This window comes from Phaethon lepturus, unplaced genomic scaffold, assembly GCF_000687285.1.
Source record: "Phaethon lepturus isolate BGI_N335 unplaced genomic scaffold, ASM68728v1 scaffold5963, whole genome shotgun sequence".
Taxonomy (NCBI): domain Eukaryota; kingdom Metazoa; phylum Chordata; class Aves; order Phaethontiformes; family Phaethontidae; genus Phaethon; species Phaethon lepturus.
This window is the reverse complement of record NW_010528252.1, coordinates 1,810-17,223: the sequence shown is the minus strand read 5'-3', so window position 1 is coordinate 17,223 and position 15,414 is coordinate 1,810. Positions and strand designations below refer to the sequence as shown.

General features: G+C 39.0%; 1 protein-coding gene across 1 annotated transcript in view; it reads left to right on the top strand.

Moving 5' to 3' along the window:
• The window catches only part of PTK2 (protein tyrosine kinase 2), a gene marked incomplete at both ends in the record, with an annotated part of 59,239 nt that extends 44,637 nt beyond the window's left edge, over positions 1 to 14,602 (top strand). Inside the window, 5 exons of the mRNA XM_010283611.1 lie at positions 2,188 to 2,274; positions 3,516 to 3,653; positions 5,255 to 5,386; positions 6,525 to 6,557; positions 14,540 to 14,602. Coding sequence (XP_010281913.1) covers positions 2,188 to 2,274; positions 3,516 to 3,653; positions 5,255 to 5,386; positions 6,525 to 6,557; positions 14,540 to 14,602 — 453 coding nt within the window. The remainder of the gene's footprint in view (positions 1 to 2,187; positions 2,275 to 3,515; positions 3,654 to 5,254; positions 5,387 to 6,524; positions 6,558 to 14,539) is intronic.
• Positions 14,603 to 15,414: the final 812 nt, after the last annotated feature.

Here is a 15,414-nt window from a genome sequence, read left to right as displayed (position 1 = left end):
TTCTCTTCAGAGTTACTTTGCGCTTTGAAGGATGGAGCCTGTATGTCAAAGAACTTCATACAGTGCTTTCACCACTGTAGTGTGGGATATTATCCTGATCAGTTTGTGATGAACCCAACAATCACAGGAAGGCAACTTTTTTTTTTAGTTTCCCCATACCCAGGTTGTTGCCTGATAGCTTTTCGAGCTTGGTTCTGCATTTTGATAGCTTTATGGCAACCAAGAAATATGAGCAGTGGAATTGTTGCTTTCATTTCAGAGTTAAAAACAGAAAACAGTCCATCAACCTGTTTAGTCATCTGAGATTAACTAGCAGGATTTGGTGTATATATAAACCGATGATGTTCTGAGTTACAGAAGCAGATAACCTACATATATAGGAACAATATGCTACTTAGTTATTACAACCTTGTTTGAGGAATTTGTTTAGTCTTGAAGCTTTAGGGCTAATTGAAATAGAATAAGTACCTTTCACTAATGTAACATATGAGCTACACCTTTGGGAGTAGCTTTGGATGTGATGTATAAACTGAAACACTTGACAAAGCATGTGCTAAGATTGCAATTAGTTGTACTACTGCATATCATTTTTGAGGGGGTCATTATGTCCCCACTGTATATGCGATGCAGTTGTTGGTTCTTTTATACAGTATTGTTGTGTAAAAGTGCATACTAATGACATTTGAACAAGTTGAATTTTGTTGATACGAGATTTTAAGTATCTCTTAAGTTACTATCTAATTTTTGTAATGGTGACAACTGATTTTTTTCTTCCAGCAATTCATTATAAAAGTTTCAGGTCTTTATAGGTCTTAAACTCCATTTTATCTATAGTCTTAAACTCCTACACATTCTCAAATAATTCTAGGATATCACAATTGATACTATGAAATTACTTGTATCTCACAGTGATTTCTGTTAAAAACTGAAGACAGAAAATATCCTAGTACAGAATGATAATGACATTTTTCAGAAAGTGATGATAAAATTCTGCAATCTCAAAGTAATGTGACGGTCGCCTTTAGCTTCAGAAGGACTGAAGGAGCCCATTTGCAGAATGATGAGGTTTGGAGGGTTTTTCCCCTCTTTGGTTCATTTTTTTCTCCTCCTGAAACACCCAGCAGCACTGTTCCTCATTAAAAAAAACAAACCCAAATATACCTTTGGAGGTTAATATCAAACAAAATAACAGAACACTTCTGCTTGGAAGATAAAAGTAAGTTGTTCTGAGCAATGTTTTCCAACATTACTTCTTTCATTAGTGTGGAATTTCTATACCTATTTTGGCAAAAGGTTGATCTGTTCAATGTGTGCAGAAAACCAGGCTCCTTTTCATGCAGGGTTTTTTTTTGTAATAGTGCTGTCTGAATTTCTGACGACTTTTCTCATGTATTCCTGTGATTATGCATCTTGTTTGTTTACAGGTGAAGTATTGCCCTTCTCCTGAAGGGGTAAAGCAAGACAGTCAGATTAAGACCCGATAGCTGTTCTATAGCTGTCCTTTCTGATAGGAGCTGGTTCTGTCTTGTTTTTTCTTGGCTGGGAATGGGTTGCAAAACAAAGCATGGATAATGAAGCGACTGTGGAGTTCAGAATACGATCAAAAGCACCTTCCATGTTGAGGCAATTAGTTACACAGAAGTTAATTACCAGAACTAACTTTAATCCTCAGAGTAACACATGGAAATATTCATGCTAAACAAACCGGTTTGATTTGTGTTCTGACTGAAGCAAAAGAATTTACTTTTGGGAACGGTCACAAAAGCAAGAAATTAATAGCAAAACTTCACGTACTGCAGATTGTGAACTTTGAAACAATGCTATGTTTGCACCTGGAAACTTTGATTTAAGAACTATGTCCTTAGCTGATGTCTTTTCTAGACTTAAACAGCACAGAGTAGGTCAATTAATGCAAGCAATTAAATATACTCAAAGAATTCACAGAACAAGCATTATTTATTGACATACCTAGCAAACAATTCAGCTGCTTCAATTTCCAAGCAAAAATGGAGGAAAACTTAATTTTAGTTGTTTAAAAAAAATGTAAGTCATTTTAGAAGCGGGAGGGGGGTGCATTGAGCTTGCTTTTGTGGTGTACCACCTGTAAATGTTTGTCTCACCCAACAGTAATTTTCTGGTTATAGTTTTCTGTTTCTAAAGACTCTAAAAATTCCTTTACATTTACAGCCCAGTAGGCCTGGTTACCCTAGTCCGAGATCCAGTGAAGGGTTTTATCCAAGTCCACAGCATATGGTACAGCCAAATCATTACCAGGTATTACATTTAACACTGTGCATGTATTTTTAGGAATGTTCGGTTTATAACTCAGTTGCAGCTGGTGGGATTGATTCACTTCTTAGGCAGTTTATTTTCATTCAGTTCTGTTAAATGGTTTTTGTTTTACATCAGAACAAACCCCCAGCTGAACCTGGTAGGTTTACTCCAGATGGCAAATATTTTCATATATCTGATATGGTGCTCCGATTCCTAAAACTACAGTGAAACCCATCAGACATTTTCATATTTACTGAAGGAATGTGGTGTTCATGTTAACATTTGTGCTAAGCTATAAAATTACTTGCCTTATAAAATGTCATTAACTGGTGGGCTTTCCTTGATACTCTGCTCCCTGATGAGTCTCTGAAACATTTTTGTTTTCTGTTGGCTAATAGCCATCTCTAGATCTACCACATCATATACTCGCAGGTTTTGCTTTTCTTCCTAACACTGCTGAAGAAATTTGAAAGAAAAGTTTGTCATTAAAGTACTTTAAACATTCTTGGGTTTGTTCAAAGCTACAGTCACACACGGCAGTCTCAGTCAAGATTTTTTTTTCCATGGAAAGGGGGGAGATTTTCATTATTTTAATGAGTACTTCAGACTCATTAAAACTGCTTCGATTTTCCTGTAGAGAAGTTCTCAGGCCATGTAGCTAAGCACACTAATTACATGCTGTCTCTCAAGACTTAAGCTTGTAACATACACTAGGGGGTACATTTTATATGTCTCTCTAGGGTGATGTGTGCAGGCTCTTATTAACTTGAACATGAGCTCTGCATGTGTAGCTCTTACAAATGTATCAATAGGTTTATTTTTGTTCATCAGAAGACTTGATCTTCGTGGCTGCAGAGGTTAAAACATACTTTCTAATGCTGCTGTTTTGATAAGCATCCTCAAAGAGTTATAGGCATCCTCAAAAGTTACAGCTGTATTTCTGTGTTTTTATATATCATTATAGTTATCCTCAAGTAATTGTTACATGTTGTGATAGGCATCCTCAAAGGCCTAAAGAGGTTTTGTGTCACATTTTGGCTTGGCTTCCTTCTTCTGATGTGGCTTCCCCTCTTCCTCCTCCTCCTCAGTGGCTGTTTGTTTTGAGTAACTTCTGTGCTGTCATATGTGCTCCCTTGAGGGGGGGGGAAGCTATTAATTATGGGAAAGCATAGGTCTTATTAATAATAACAACTCCCCCTTCCCCCCCTCCCCACCCTCCCCCCCCCTCCTTTCTGCTAAAGGTGTCTGGCTACCCTGGTTCTCATGGGATACCAGCCATGGCAGGCAGCATTTATCCTGGGCAGGCTTCTCTCTTGGATCAAACAGATTCCTGGAACCATCGGCCTCAGGAAATATCAGTGTGGCAACCAAACATGGAGGTATTGTGAACTGACGCATCTGTTGTTGCGCTCTGTACAGTAAACACGCTTTTTTATTATTTAAGTACATCTGGAGATTATTGTAGGAAAACTGTTTCTGTTATTTTTTTTAATTGCCTTACTGCAGTGGGATGGGAGTCATGACTGAGTTCTGTTCTTTTTGAAACAAATCCTCCTATGTGAGGTTGGGCATGAAGGATACTCTTTACACAAATGCTTGCTGAACTGAGTGATAGCAAATATTTTGTGTTTGTTAGAAGAAGGCTTTACTGAAAATTACTGCTGTTAATAGAGATGGGAGCATCCATGTAAAAATATGTGATATTGCTGCTGTTTTAAAATACCTCTTGTGGGAGATACCCAGCATAGCTAAAGTATCTGAGGCTTCTCTGTAACTTATCCAGAGCAGAAAATTAACTGGTCTGCAAAACTGTTCTTGAGTAGTATTCCTATTAGGTAGTTTTCAGCCTGTTATGATTGCACAGAGCTGCTGCAAGGAACATCAAATTAATTCCCCCTTTAACATTCTGTCTTTTTTTTTTCGTTGTTCTTCATTATTTTATATTTTCTTCATTCCATTTTATCCTCCCACAAAGTTGCACTTTGTGCAGCTTCTGTCTTAAATCCATTTGCTCTCTAACCAGTGCTCTATTCCCCATGTCTCTGATAAACATTTAAGTGATAACTGAGGCTTCCTTGTTAAACACAGGCAAGCAGATAGGTGTCCAAGCCTTCAGTTTGCCTCTGCTTACTCTTGGTTGATTTGACCATATATTCTGCCATTATGACTTGCTGCTGCGCTGTTGTTGCTCATGCTATGTAGTTGAGGGTTGTAGTCCCAAGTAGTTAAACATCCCCATAGATTATTGGCTGTAGAAACAACTTAGTCTAACTATGTTGTGCTTGAATAAAGTGTTGGTGGAATCATATGAATGCTTTGCGTGTGTTTATAATAATTTACAGCCAAAGTTCTCACAAAAGCTTGGCAAATTGGTTACCTAAAAACAGTCTCAGTGAAGTTTGTTACCAGACTCGCCTTGGCTTCTCTAAGGATACTAATTTATACACTACTTGCTAATGATTTCCAGACAGCATTGGGATAGGTTATATTCAGTATTGTAAGCTTAAGACATACGTAAAAGCTTACTCAAAGATCAGTAAAAATGTTTTTGTGACATGCTTTGCAAGTGTCAGCTAAAACTGAAAAGCATATTTGTTTGGGGTAAAAAAATGTATCTTGCGGCTTTTTAACAACTGGATAATTACATTATTGCTCAAGACCAAGAAAATGAAATTGATAAATCTGTTTTGTTGTCCAACTTAAATGAAGTGCAATATTTGAAGTTATGTTACTGAAAAACAGAGCAGAATTTTTCGAATCTTTTTGGTTCCAGTGATTAGGAGCAAGGCAGATGAAATATTTGTAGTTGGAGTTTCTTCTGATGGTCTGCTTCAGTTTATAAGGAGTGGAAGGAACTCTGCTTGACTGCTGTTGTGTATCTGGGCTTTTAAAAGTCTGTTCTTTTATAATCTATAAGTTCTTGCAGCTGTTTATACTAGTTCTAAGTTGTGAGACTGAATAAACTTACGCTGTTTTGTAGGATTCGGGCACTTTGGACATACGAGGAATGGGCCAGGTTCTACCCACACATCTCATGGAGGAGAGGTTGATACGACAACAACAAGAGATGGAAGAAGATCAGCGCTGGCTCGAAAAAGAGGAACGATTCCTGGTAATACTTTGTTTCATAGTGCTTCTTAATTCATTCTGATTTTCCTTTTTTTATTGCAGCTTGCTAAAACCTGATCGCTTCTGTGAAATGAGAGAATTTACTGAGCGTAAGAGTCACTACCAAAATACAGGTTTGGAAACAGGTTTTAGATTAAGCATTAGCTAGTGAGTCCTGTATTATAAATACTTTGAACAGCTGGGTTTTTTTCACTCAGTCTCACTTTATCCAGTTGAGTATTTATGTGTACGATGTTGTGGGTATAATTCTGTGCCAATCTGGAGATTGCCTGTTTGTTCTTAAGGAGATCTGCGCATGCGCAAACCCCAAGAAAGGGGTAACCATCAGCCATCTAACAACCCTGACTGTACTAAGAGTTGTAAGCAGTCTTACACTGGAGGAATAATGAGACACATTAGTGGGAGGAAACAATTTCAGAGAGAGCTCTGTGAGCTGGGAAGAAAACTCTGACCATAAACCAGGGGGAGAAGGGAGATGCATTGGTGATGGGATTTTTTGTTTCTTTGCAGTTCCATGTTTTCTTGTTGTCAGTGCCGCTGGTGTATGGTTTTTAGTTCAATTCTAGCTTTCCATTTGTCAAAATTCAGTTCTGTGTTAAAATTCTCCTCCTCGAGACTGATGGCTGCAGATGCAGCAGAAGATGGTAATAGCATATTACTGTGTATAGGCTCATGCCTGTGGGCACCTATAGGTGTGTAAGCCTCATTTGGCAGGTGGATAATTTACAGTGGTGTGGTATGGGTTGTGGCAAGCATCAGTCGCAAGTTTGGTCTTAAGAAGCATATGTCAAGGAATGTTACTGTGTGGAAACCTTTTATGTTGTACGTAGTTACAAAACATGCCTGTATAAATGCAGGTGCCATAGGTTTGTTGCAGAAGGTAAGTCTGAATGCTCTCTATTTAAAGCAGATGTTGATAATGGTCTATGGTTTCTGTAAGAGTTCTTTGCACTGTCTAGAACTGGTCTCCAGGAAAATCTTAGTTGTACAGATGAAATATTATTTTAGACACCAAAATTTCTGGCCGTGATTGTTTCACAGGACTTGAAACAGTCTTTTAGGTATCTTGGAGCCAGGACATGGAGTTCCTTGAAAATAAGAATTTATGCTTTATTCTACAGGAAGCCAGTGGGCAGGAATGGAGAACAGATCTTGTACGTAGATGATGTTACCAATTCCTGGCCATTTGTCTTGGTCTCTCAGGGGTTTAGTTATGTATGGTGTTCAGAACTGTTCAGAACAGCTGATGGCTGTGAAGACAACCAAGGTAGGATAGATCTCTCCTAGCTCAAGAGCTACTGATAGATGCCCCCGTGTCCAGTATATGTTCTGTCCAGGATCCAGATTGTGCCACAGTTAAGATGTTACGTTTGATTAAAGGATGACAAAGTTTGCTTTTGGCTGGTTTCCTTGTAAGTGCACTTGGGAATTTGCGGTTTGTCATTGGTTGGTAGTAAAGAAACCGCTGTACCCAGATTGCTTTGTCCAATTTATTATAAGCTGAAGAGAGGGAGGGGAAAGGAAATTTCTTCCCTGATTTAGGCATTAGCTTTTCCAGTCTTGAGTGGCACCAGTTGCTCATGACTTTCACAAGACCAGGGGGTCAAAGTGATCTATTGTGCGTTAAAACTTCAAGATTGTCAAGAACTTTTTGAGGTATTAATGTGTTTACTGAGAATAAAGCATTGATTTCAGGTGGTGGCACTAGATTGTGTGTGAACTTTCTGCAGAAAACTTTCTGAACTTTCTGACCTTTTCTGCAGAATAGATGACAGTTATTTGCAGCACTTGTTACTCTGCTTTGATTCAGCCTCCGGATCATTAGGCTATTTGCTGTCCCCAGAATTGCTCTTTGAGGAGACACTTGTTGATTTTTCTTTTGGTCTGTCTTATCATACACTTGGAAGAAAATTGCTGTGTTTTCATTATGTGTCTTTGCTGTGAAGAGACACCATCTCTACTGCCAGCCCCTAATCAAAGCAGAACTAGCACTGATGAACTTGTGAGCAGCTATACAGCTCTGCAGCTTTGCCAGAGCTGGATTTGTTTTATGTAAACCCTTAGAGGGTTAAAAAGGCAAAAAAAGAGAAAGTTTGAGTGGAAGTAAGTGTGAACTTAGATGGCCACTTTTTCCTTTTTTTTTGGAATGCATAAAACTTAAGTTCTTTTTCTTTCCACACTAACATTTTGACTATACGGACTGTGGGGTTTATACCTGAATGCCTGTTACAGCTTTAGACACTGTGTCAAAAGCTAAACAAGCCAATGATAGCCACAGGGTGTATTTGAACCCACAGCAGGATGTATGTCAGAGGAATCTTTATAGATGGGTGTTTCTTGGAAAAGGAATGTGGTTTTCTAGGTTTAGTCCTGAAGAACGGAAGCGGGTAGAAAAGTCCTTGTGGGGAGTCACTCTCGGAGCCTTGCAGATCTCCTGAAGGATGTCCACAATTCATCTGTGAGAGTCCAAACACAGGCCCAGTGTAGAAATAATGCCTATATTACACGCACCCTTCTTGGCCCATGTCCGTTAGTGAGTGACCAGTGACATTTCTTCTTTTGGGAGAGGGGCCTTCCCTAATTTCACTCCAGGTGATTTAGGGAAGAGAAGCACCTTATTTTCTCAAAATTGATGTCAAGTCTCTCACTTGCTTTGAGACACCTTTCTGCACTAACCTTTAGATTTTGATAAAATGGTTTTGCTGAAGTGTGGCTCTCCTTTGCCTGCTATAGGCAAGTTTCATGAGAATATTCTTCCTTTTGAGCACAGAAGACAATAGAGAGAGTAGAGCCAGATTTTAATTTTTACCTTATGTAACCATACAGTATAGTGTTCTCAGTTTAAACTGGCTACTTTCAAAAGCATCTCTATTTATGCAGACTTCAGACTCCTACAGTATATCTTGCTTGTACTACTGAGAATTGGATTCGCAGGGGAGCGACTGCACATCACAATGTAAGACACTGCAACAAGAAGAAAAATCCTCAGTGAGGTTTCTATTAGTACAATTTTTGGTTCCCCAGAATAACATCAACTTGCTCATGACTTGAAATTTGTTGCTGCTTCTACAGGGAAAAAATACAACTCAAAGCATGTTAGTACACGTATAAACAGCACTGATGCTATGTTTGCTAGAAGAGACACCCCAGATGAAGAATTAAATTGCAATGGCATTGAAATGGAAATTTGCCAGACATTAGAGAGGTTGTTATCTGTGTGAGCAGTTTGCCTGAAACTGGTCCTTTGAGAACATGTGACTAGTCAGTACTTGAAAGAAGACAGAAATTTTGTCTGCAGCTACAGCTTTAACAGAATCCAGAATGCTGAAATTCTGCTGTAGAAAGAGAAAACAAGCAGATCTGTCTTCATGGCAAGCTCCTGAATGAAAATAAATGTGTTGTGTAAAAACTGGAAAGTAAAGAAGTGTTTAATTTTAAATTTTACCAAATATATCCACTGGGAGGTGAGAAGGGGGGTGGGGGGGCAGTGATTTTGGGTGTTGGGTTTTTTGGGTGGTTTGTTTTGGGGGAGAGGTGTTTTGGTTTTTGTGGGTTTTTTTGGTTTTGGCAAAACTGACATTCCCTCCCACCCCCTGATAGAGAGGGGATGTTGTGCACTAGTCTGGTAGCTTTAATGGACACTGGTTAAACTTCTGGGCTTTCATGCTCTCTTGATAAAAGTGCTTTAGATATCAGCATTACCAGGAAGGAGAACAGAAGTACCTGAATTATTTCAGAGGAAGCTGAAGCAAAGACGAAGCATTACTGCACTTAGAGTGATAAAGGTAACTATAGAAAACAATCTGTGTCCAGGGCATGTGCAGGTGGAGGGTGAGGTGGCTGCAGTACAAACGCATTACATCAAGCGAGTGGAAGTCTGGCCTTCTGTGTAAGGAGCCTTACTGTTGGGATTTTTTAGGTGCTGCAGTCTTGTGGTCTGAGGTTTTCACTCCTTTATATCCTGTAAAGTTTGGACCTCAGTCACATAGGCAGTATCACAAGAAATGCATAAAGTTCTTATTCAGGACTTTCTCCTGAGTTGTTTTTTGATCATACAGGTATTTCCACTCCAAAAAATAAAATTGACGAAGATTAATCAATATTTTACTTGCACATAGTGCAAGCTTCTAGCATATAGAAGCTAAACAAACCACCTCCATCCCCAAAAGCAGTGCTCCACCATGTGAATGGCCTCTCTCTACTGCTGGCACTTGCAGCTCGCTGTGACTGAAAGATTTGGCCCATTGCCCTGCAGTCTGGCATGCGTGCAGCGATACTTGCACTTATGTCCAGCATGGTGGCTTTCCTTTACAGTATTTGTGCACACAGAAAATCAGCCCATAAGGATCAAATTACTCCATTAGGGCCACAGTGTGTGTATGTTAATCTTCCAGCCCTGACTTCCTGTGTGTAGAATTAACTTAAAAGCAAATCAATTAATTGATTACTTTAAAATCATTTTTAAAGCCCCCAAGGATGCTTTTATTTGTGCATTTTGACATGATTTTGGAACTGCCAAAAACTGTTATGATAATTAATTTTTTTAATGGGTTCTAGGAGTGATTATATCTTGTGTATTTTGATATGGAGTTTGACCCAAAAGGAGAATCACCTGTAATCACAGACTGCTAGCTAGTTAGTTTGCTTCGCAGAAGTTGTGGGAAAGAAATTGTGTCTTTCTGTGTCTTTTCAAGGTGACCTTTTAATTTCAGAAGTGTAGTGAAGTTAGTGATTTTTATGCTGTAACTTTGGGCAACGTCACTATCTCTCTCTGAACATTTTGCAGAACGCTTTTCTTCTTTTGAGCCAGTTTGATTACCTGCTTCCTCATTTATATTTAGTTTCTAGTTTCAGCCTTTCTTTGTGGCTGTATTGATGTTATGTGCCATAGTTTTTAATAATATAAAATAAAGATATATATAAGTGCATGCCTTTTAGTAACTCCCCAGCAGACAGAGCAATGTTGTGCTAAGAAATTTATAGCCCTTTCCTGTGACAGGTTAAGAAGAAATAACTCACATAGTTTCCTTATCGTGTTTGGTTTTGTTTTTTTCTGAAATTCCCACATAGTTGTGGTTTTGTCCTATTTTGACACTGAGAACTGCAATTGAAATATAATTGATGTGAACTGATGCTAAAATAAGATTTTAATTTTTAGCCTGAGAAAATCCCACCAAGACATTACAATTTGGCATGTCCTGAGTATGCCAAGACTTACATGTTCTTTTATTAGTGAGTGACCAGAAATGCTGGGAAAAAAGTAGATTATGTTCCAGTTTGTCAAGATCCGCATCCTGTCTGAAAACTCTTCTCGATGTTTCCAAAGATTTCGGATAGTAGACTATTTATGGGGAAAAAATCCATTTACTTTTGAAGGATTTTGATTTTATGCAAGATTTTAATAACATATAGTTCCTCCCTTCAATATGTATCTGTAATCCGTATAATAGTAAGTAGAAAAGACTTTGATTAAACTTGCATTTTAGTTTAGTTCAGTTGGCACTTTCACAAAAAAAACCTCAGGGCACTACGGTTTGTGTGCTTGGGAAGTCCCACCATACTACGGGATGAAACACGTTTGAAGATGATTTGTCATCAGAGTTGGTCACTGTTTAGCTTCAAGCCTTGAAAAGTATACTCGCCAGTGACAACTTTTTCAGATAAAGCTGGAATCCTAAACCTCTGATTTCCCGAAGGCTTCATTTTCTGAAACAGTCTTACACTGCACAAGAGTGTTAAGCAGGGCCTTTGTAGATACACGCTTTTACTAGCTACGTTCAACCTGGGGGCTTCACAACCAAGTGGATGTCTTGAGGGTTTTCCCCCCTCCAGCTCATCTCCCTGATGTATATAACACCCTCGATACAGTTGCGATCCAACAAGTGCCAGAAATGTTCTCTATAAAGACACACACGTTCAGCACCCACCACCCGTTTCCAGCCCCTTTAGCTGCTTCTCAGAGTCAGTTCACATCCAGCTTAGAAGTTCTGTATATCTAATGCTATGCCCAGTACCAGGATGGGAGAACCGTTCGGGGGAGTCTCTGTGGTTTTTGGGAGGGCTGCCGTGAAGGTACAGGGCCATAGCAGGGACTGGAAAGACAGTAGGGTGTGCTTTGGGGCTGTAAAATGGTGTGTAAAGTACAGAACAGGTCCATTTTGGTGTGAGGCTTCTTTTTGACCCGAAGAATGTTGCATTAAATACATCTGAAGGATCTCAGTATTAAAAATTCAGCAACGTATTGTTACCTCATGCACCATGAGGGGCTAAAATTAAAAGTCTTGCCACTGTAGAAGCATAAGAATTGCTGCTGCTAATATTTAAAAATACAATGAGTGTTTGATCTTAGATATCACCTCTACGATAAAATAGTTTGTCTCTTGAAATTCCCACAGCTACACAAATGAATAAATCAGAATATCATGTACTAAAATGGGAGTTGTTAGAATTTATTAGAACACAGTCAAGTCACTAGAGATATAATGGGACCTCATCTTAGCCATTGAACACAAAAGTGTGGTGTTGTTCCTTGTGTTCCTAACCGAGTTTTGATGAGGCAGAAGGACGAAGATGTTTGGAAGAGTTGAAAGGGCTTGCGTTTCTGTACCACTGAAGATTTTCAGTCCCTATTTCTAAGACGTAAATGCAGATCGCTGAGGAGCAGGTGGGTTGTGTATGTAGCTGTACAAGCTGCTCGTGGTGGACCCTCTGGTTTGCCATGACCCATTGGCACTTAGCATCTTTGTTTCCAGATCAGGTTCTTGGAGATGCCTGGGCAACACCACAGCCTTCTATGGGTTGGCTTGTGTGGGGGTAGTCAGCAGGACTCAGTATTTTTGTTGGCAGTTTGTGAAGCAAGTGTTTCATCAACTTAATGCTCATTTTAATAATATTTTATGTGTATTTACAACATTTCTGTGAAACGATTCTTAGATTGTAGCTAGGTGGTTGTATACTGTTCATGTACGCGATGTCCTGAGGTCCGCTCATACGCTGCACTTCTGCTGCTCGTGGTGGTGACTTGGGTATTTGAATTGTTGCTGTGATGTGAGGTTGTAGAATTGGGCATTTAGAGAGTTTAGATGGTAAAAGGGAGGGCCTTGTTTATAAGATAAGGAGGGGAGGAGATGGATATTATGTCTGTTAATTTAGCTTTTTTCTTATAATACCATTAAAAAATCTGTTATTTGGACTAGTGTGTATTTTTGTGCTGCTGAATCTTCTAAAATGCTCAGTATTTCATTATCTTTGGAGTGTGGTTTAGGGTGCATTTCTGAAGCAATAAATTCTTAAAAGTGCAAAGAGCATTAAAGACCCCTGTGATAAAATAGTCTTTGACTATTTTGAAAAACTTTGGGCACTTCCCTGGCTAGAAACATACATGAAATGAAGGCAAATTGTGAATATTGGTGTAATAGAAATGTAGTTAGTCGTGTGCTTAGATAAACAAGGATAGCTATTTGCTTTAGCTTAAAAATATGAGAAACGACTTTAGATATCTAATGAAGTATCTAACATACCTGTATCAAATGAACTTCAATTAGAAAAAGTCATTCGTCATAATAAAGGAAATGAACTGGAGATTCGTCAATGGTAGGTTTCATCATAAAATTTGTCACACCTTTCTGGAGAAACACTGGGAAATTGCTTGCTGGTGTCTGCTTCAGTTCTTCATGTTTAAGATGGGGTTAAAGATTTCCCTGCCTAGTATGATTTGTCTATTTTTAGTCTGCAAGTTCTTTCAGGCAGCGACTGTCTGTGGCTGTGCCTCACTCAGTCTGTGGATGGCTGAATGAAAATCCAAAGTACGAGCCCTTCCGAGAGACTACCAGCACAGTTGAAGTGTTTTTCATGATAAAAGTTCAATATTAGCGTATCTTTGCAAGTTCTGTCTGCCCTGCTGGCTCTTTAGGGTCATCTAGCAGGATATGTGAGTTGAAATTATTCTTTAGTGCTTTTAGAAAGAAACAAAGGAATCTGGAGTAGCTTTAAACAAGAAAAGGATGTATTTGTTCCTTGACACTGACCCTGAAAGAACATGAGCTCAGTTTAGTTACAGTCAGTATTCACAAGCCTACGTTTCTCTAAATAAAAAAAAATGTCATGCCGTGTGTGTCATTTTGTGTATATATACATAGAGACATATGAAGGAAGTTGTATTTACACTGATGTAGATATGCATTTTATCCATTTTCACTAACTCTTCATCCAGCCTCATAGGAGACTGAATTGAAGAGTCAGATAAATCCTCTTTCTTTTTATGTGCCAGAATTAGTGCACTGGAAAAGCACTCCATTTTGCTGAACTTGTGTCTTCAGATCGGTGTTAACCTTTGTTTCACATCCACTCTCCCTTTGTCTTTCCATGTAATTAATTCTGTCCTGGAAGAATGAATATAACATACTTAGGTTTCCTGGGGAGATGAGAAAAATGTGGGAAAAAAAAATTGGTGTTGTCTTATTTTTACTTTTTTAAACAACTGAGCCCTGGCTTCCTATACCTTGCTTAAAACATATAAAATACAAATTCATTTGTTGCTTGTATCAGGAGAATAGTGCATCTGGATGTCTTTATTAGCTCTCTGTATCCAAATGCAGTGTTTAAAGAGCTCCAGTAATTGGCCCCATTTGCAGGCTCGCAGAGGGAGCCAAGTACATATAAGCCATCTTCAGGCAGGAAGCGGGAATTAATGCGCAGCGTCTCTCGTCCCGTGGTTGCAATTTTGCTGTTGGGAAGCAAACGAATTTTTTTCTTTTTTTTTTTCTTTTTTTTTTTTCTTTTTTTTCTTTTTTTTTTTTAACCCAACTTTTGCTGCCTTTGAGAAAATTAAAATGCAGGTTTTCCAATGTTGTGTTAGGGAAACGGTACTATCGATATTTATAACAAGCATTTTTACACGTGGGCTCGAGAACGGGTGGTTGAGAAGCAGTCGAGAAGGCTGCCAGGAGTTTCAGTAGCTGCAGTTGCAGAAGCGCGTAGTCACAGCAGCGGGAGTGTCTAGGCTGGAATGAAATGACATATGTATTTGTCAGTGTAAATTTTTAACAGTATTTGCCTGTCTTTAAAATGATGTTAAGCCTAGGTCGCGTGAGTTGGTAAGGAGAGTACAGAATGAAATTTTTAATTTTTGTTTTAGAAACCCGATGTGCGGCTCTCTAGAAGCAGCATTGACCGAGAGGATGGAGGTCTCCAGGCCCCAGTAAGTATGTGTGGGATCTTTTCATCCCCCAATTCTTTCTCCAGTTTCCTGGTAGAACATGTTGTACCCTGTCTTGATTGTGGGAGATGATTTAAAGTTTTTGCTAAATGTTTCCACTGTTATTACATGGTTCTACAACTTTCCAGAGGCTGAGCTTCTGTGGGAACAGCAGCCATGGCAAACTTGTTCATGCAGCAGTTTGGGGGATTTGGGGTTTGTAGTTTTTTGGGGTTTTTTTTCCCCTTGAAGCTGCTGTTGAAACAAAAAATGTTTCCACAAATATGTTGCAATAATTTTTACATGTTCATGTGCTGTATAATTGGGCCTTCTGTTTAAGAATGTGGATACTTTTATGAAAGTTTTGTCAACAGGAAGCAGGATTAAAGTAACTGTTTTTAAGGATCTGAAGGGTTTTCTTACAAGGAATGTAAATGTTACTGCTGTATTACCCAGAAATCTGCTTGGGGTGAATGATCCGCTATGAAACAGATGGAATAAACCCCATAGCCATTCACTTACTGCCAGACAACAGCTGCAGCTGTGGTATCCGTTCTTATGGCTTAACTCCTGTCCATTTAACTAAAAACGTCTCTCCCAATTGTTCGGTAGCCATTGGATCTCTGAACCATACTGGTCGAAGCGGGGGTTAGGCTAGGGACTGTTAATGACAGAAACCTGATGCTTCATCTACTGTTTGTCCCCAGGGATCACCTTCAAAATAGTGAATATTTTAAATTAACTTTCCTAGTTCATTTGGGATGCAACTGTAAACTCCTAGTTTGGCTTCAGTATTTCTTCACTACCTAAGAATT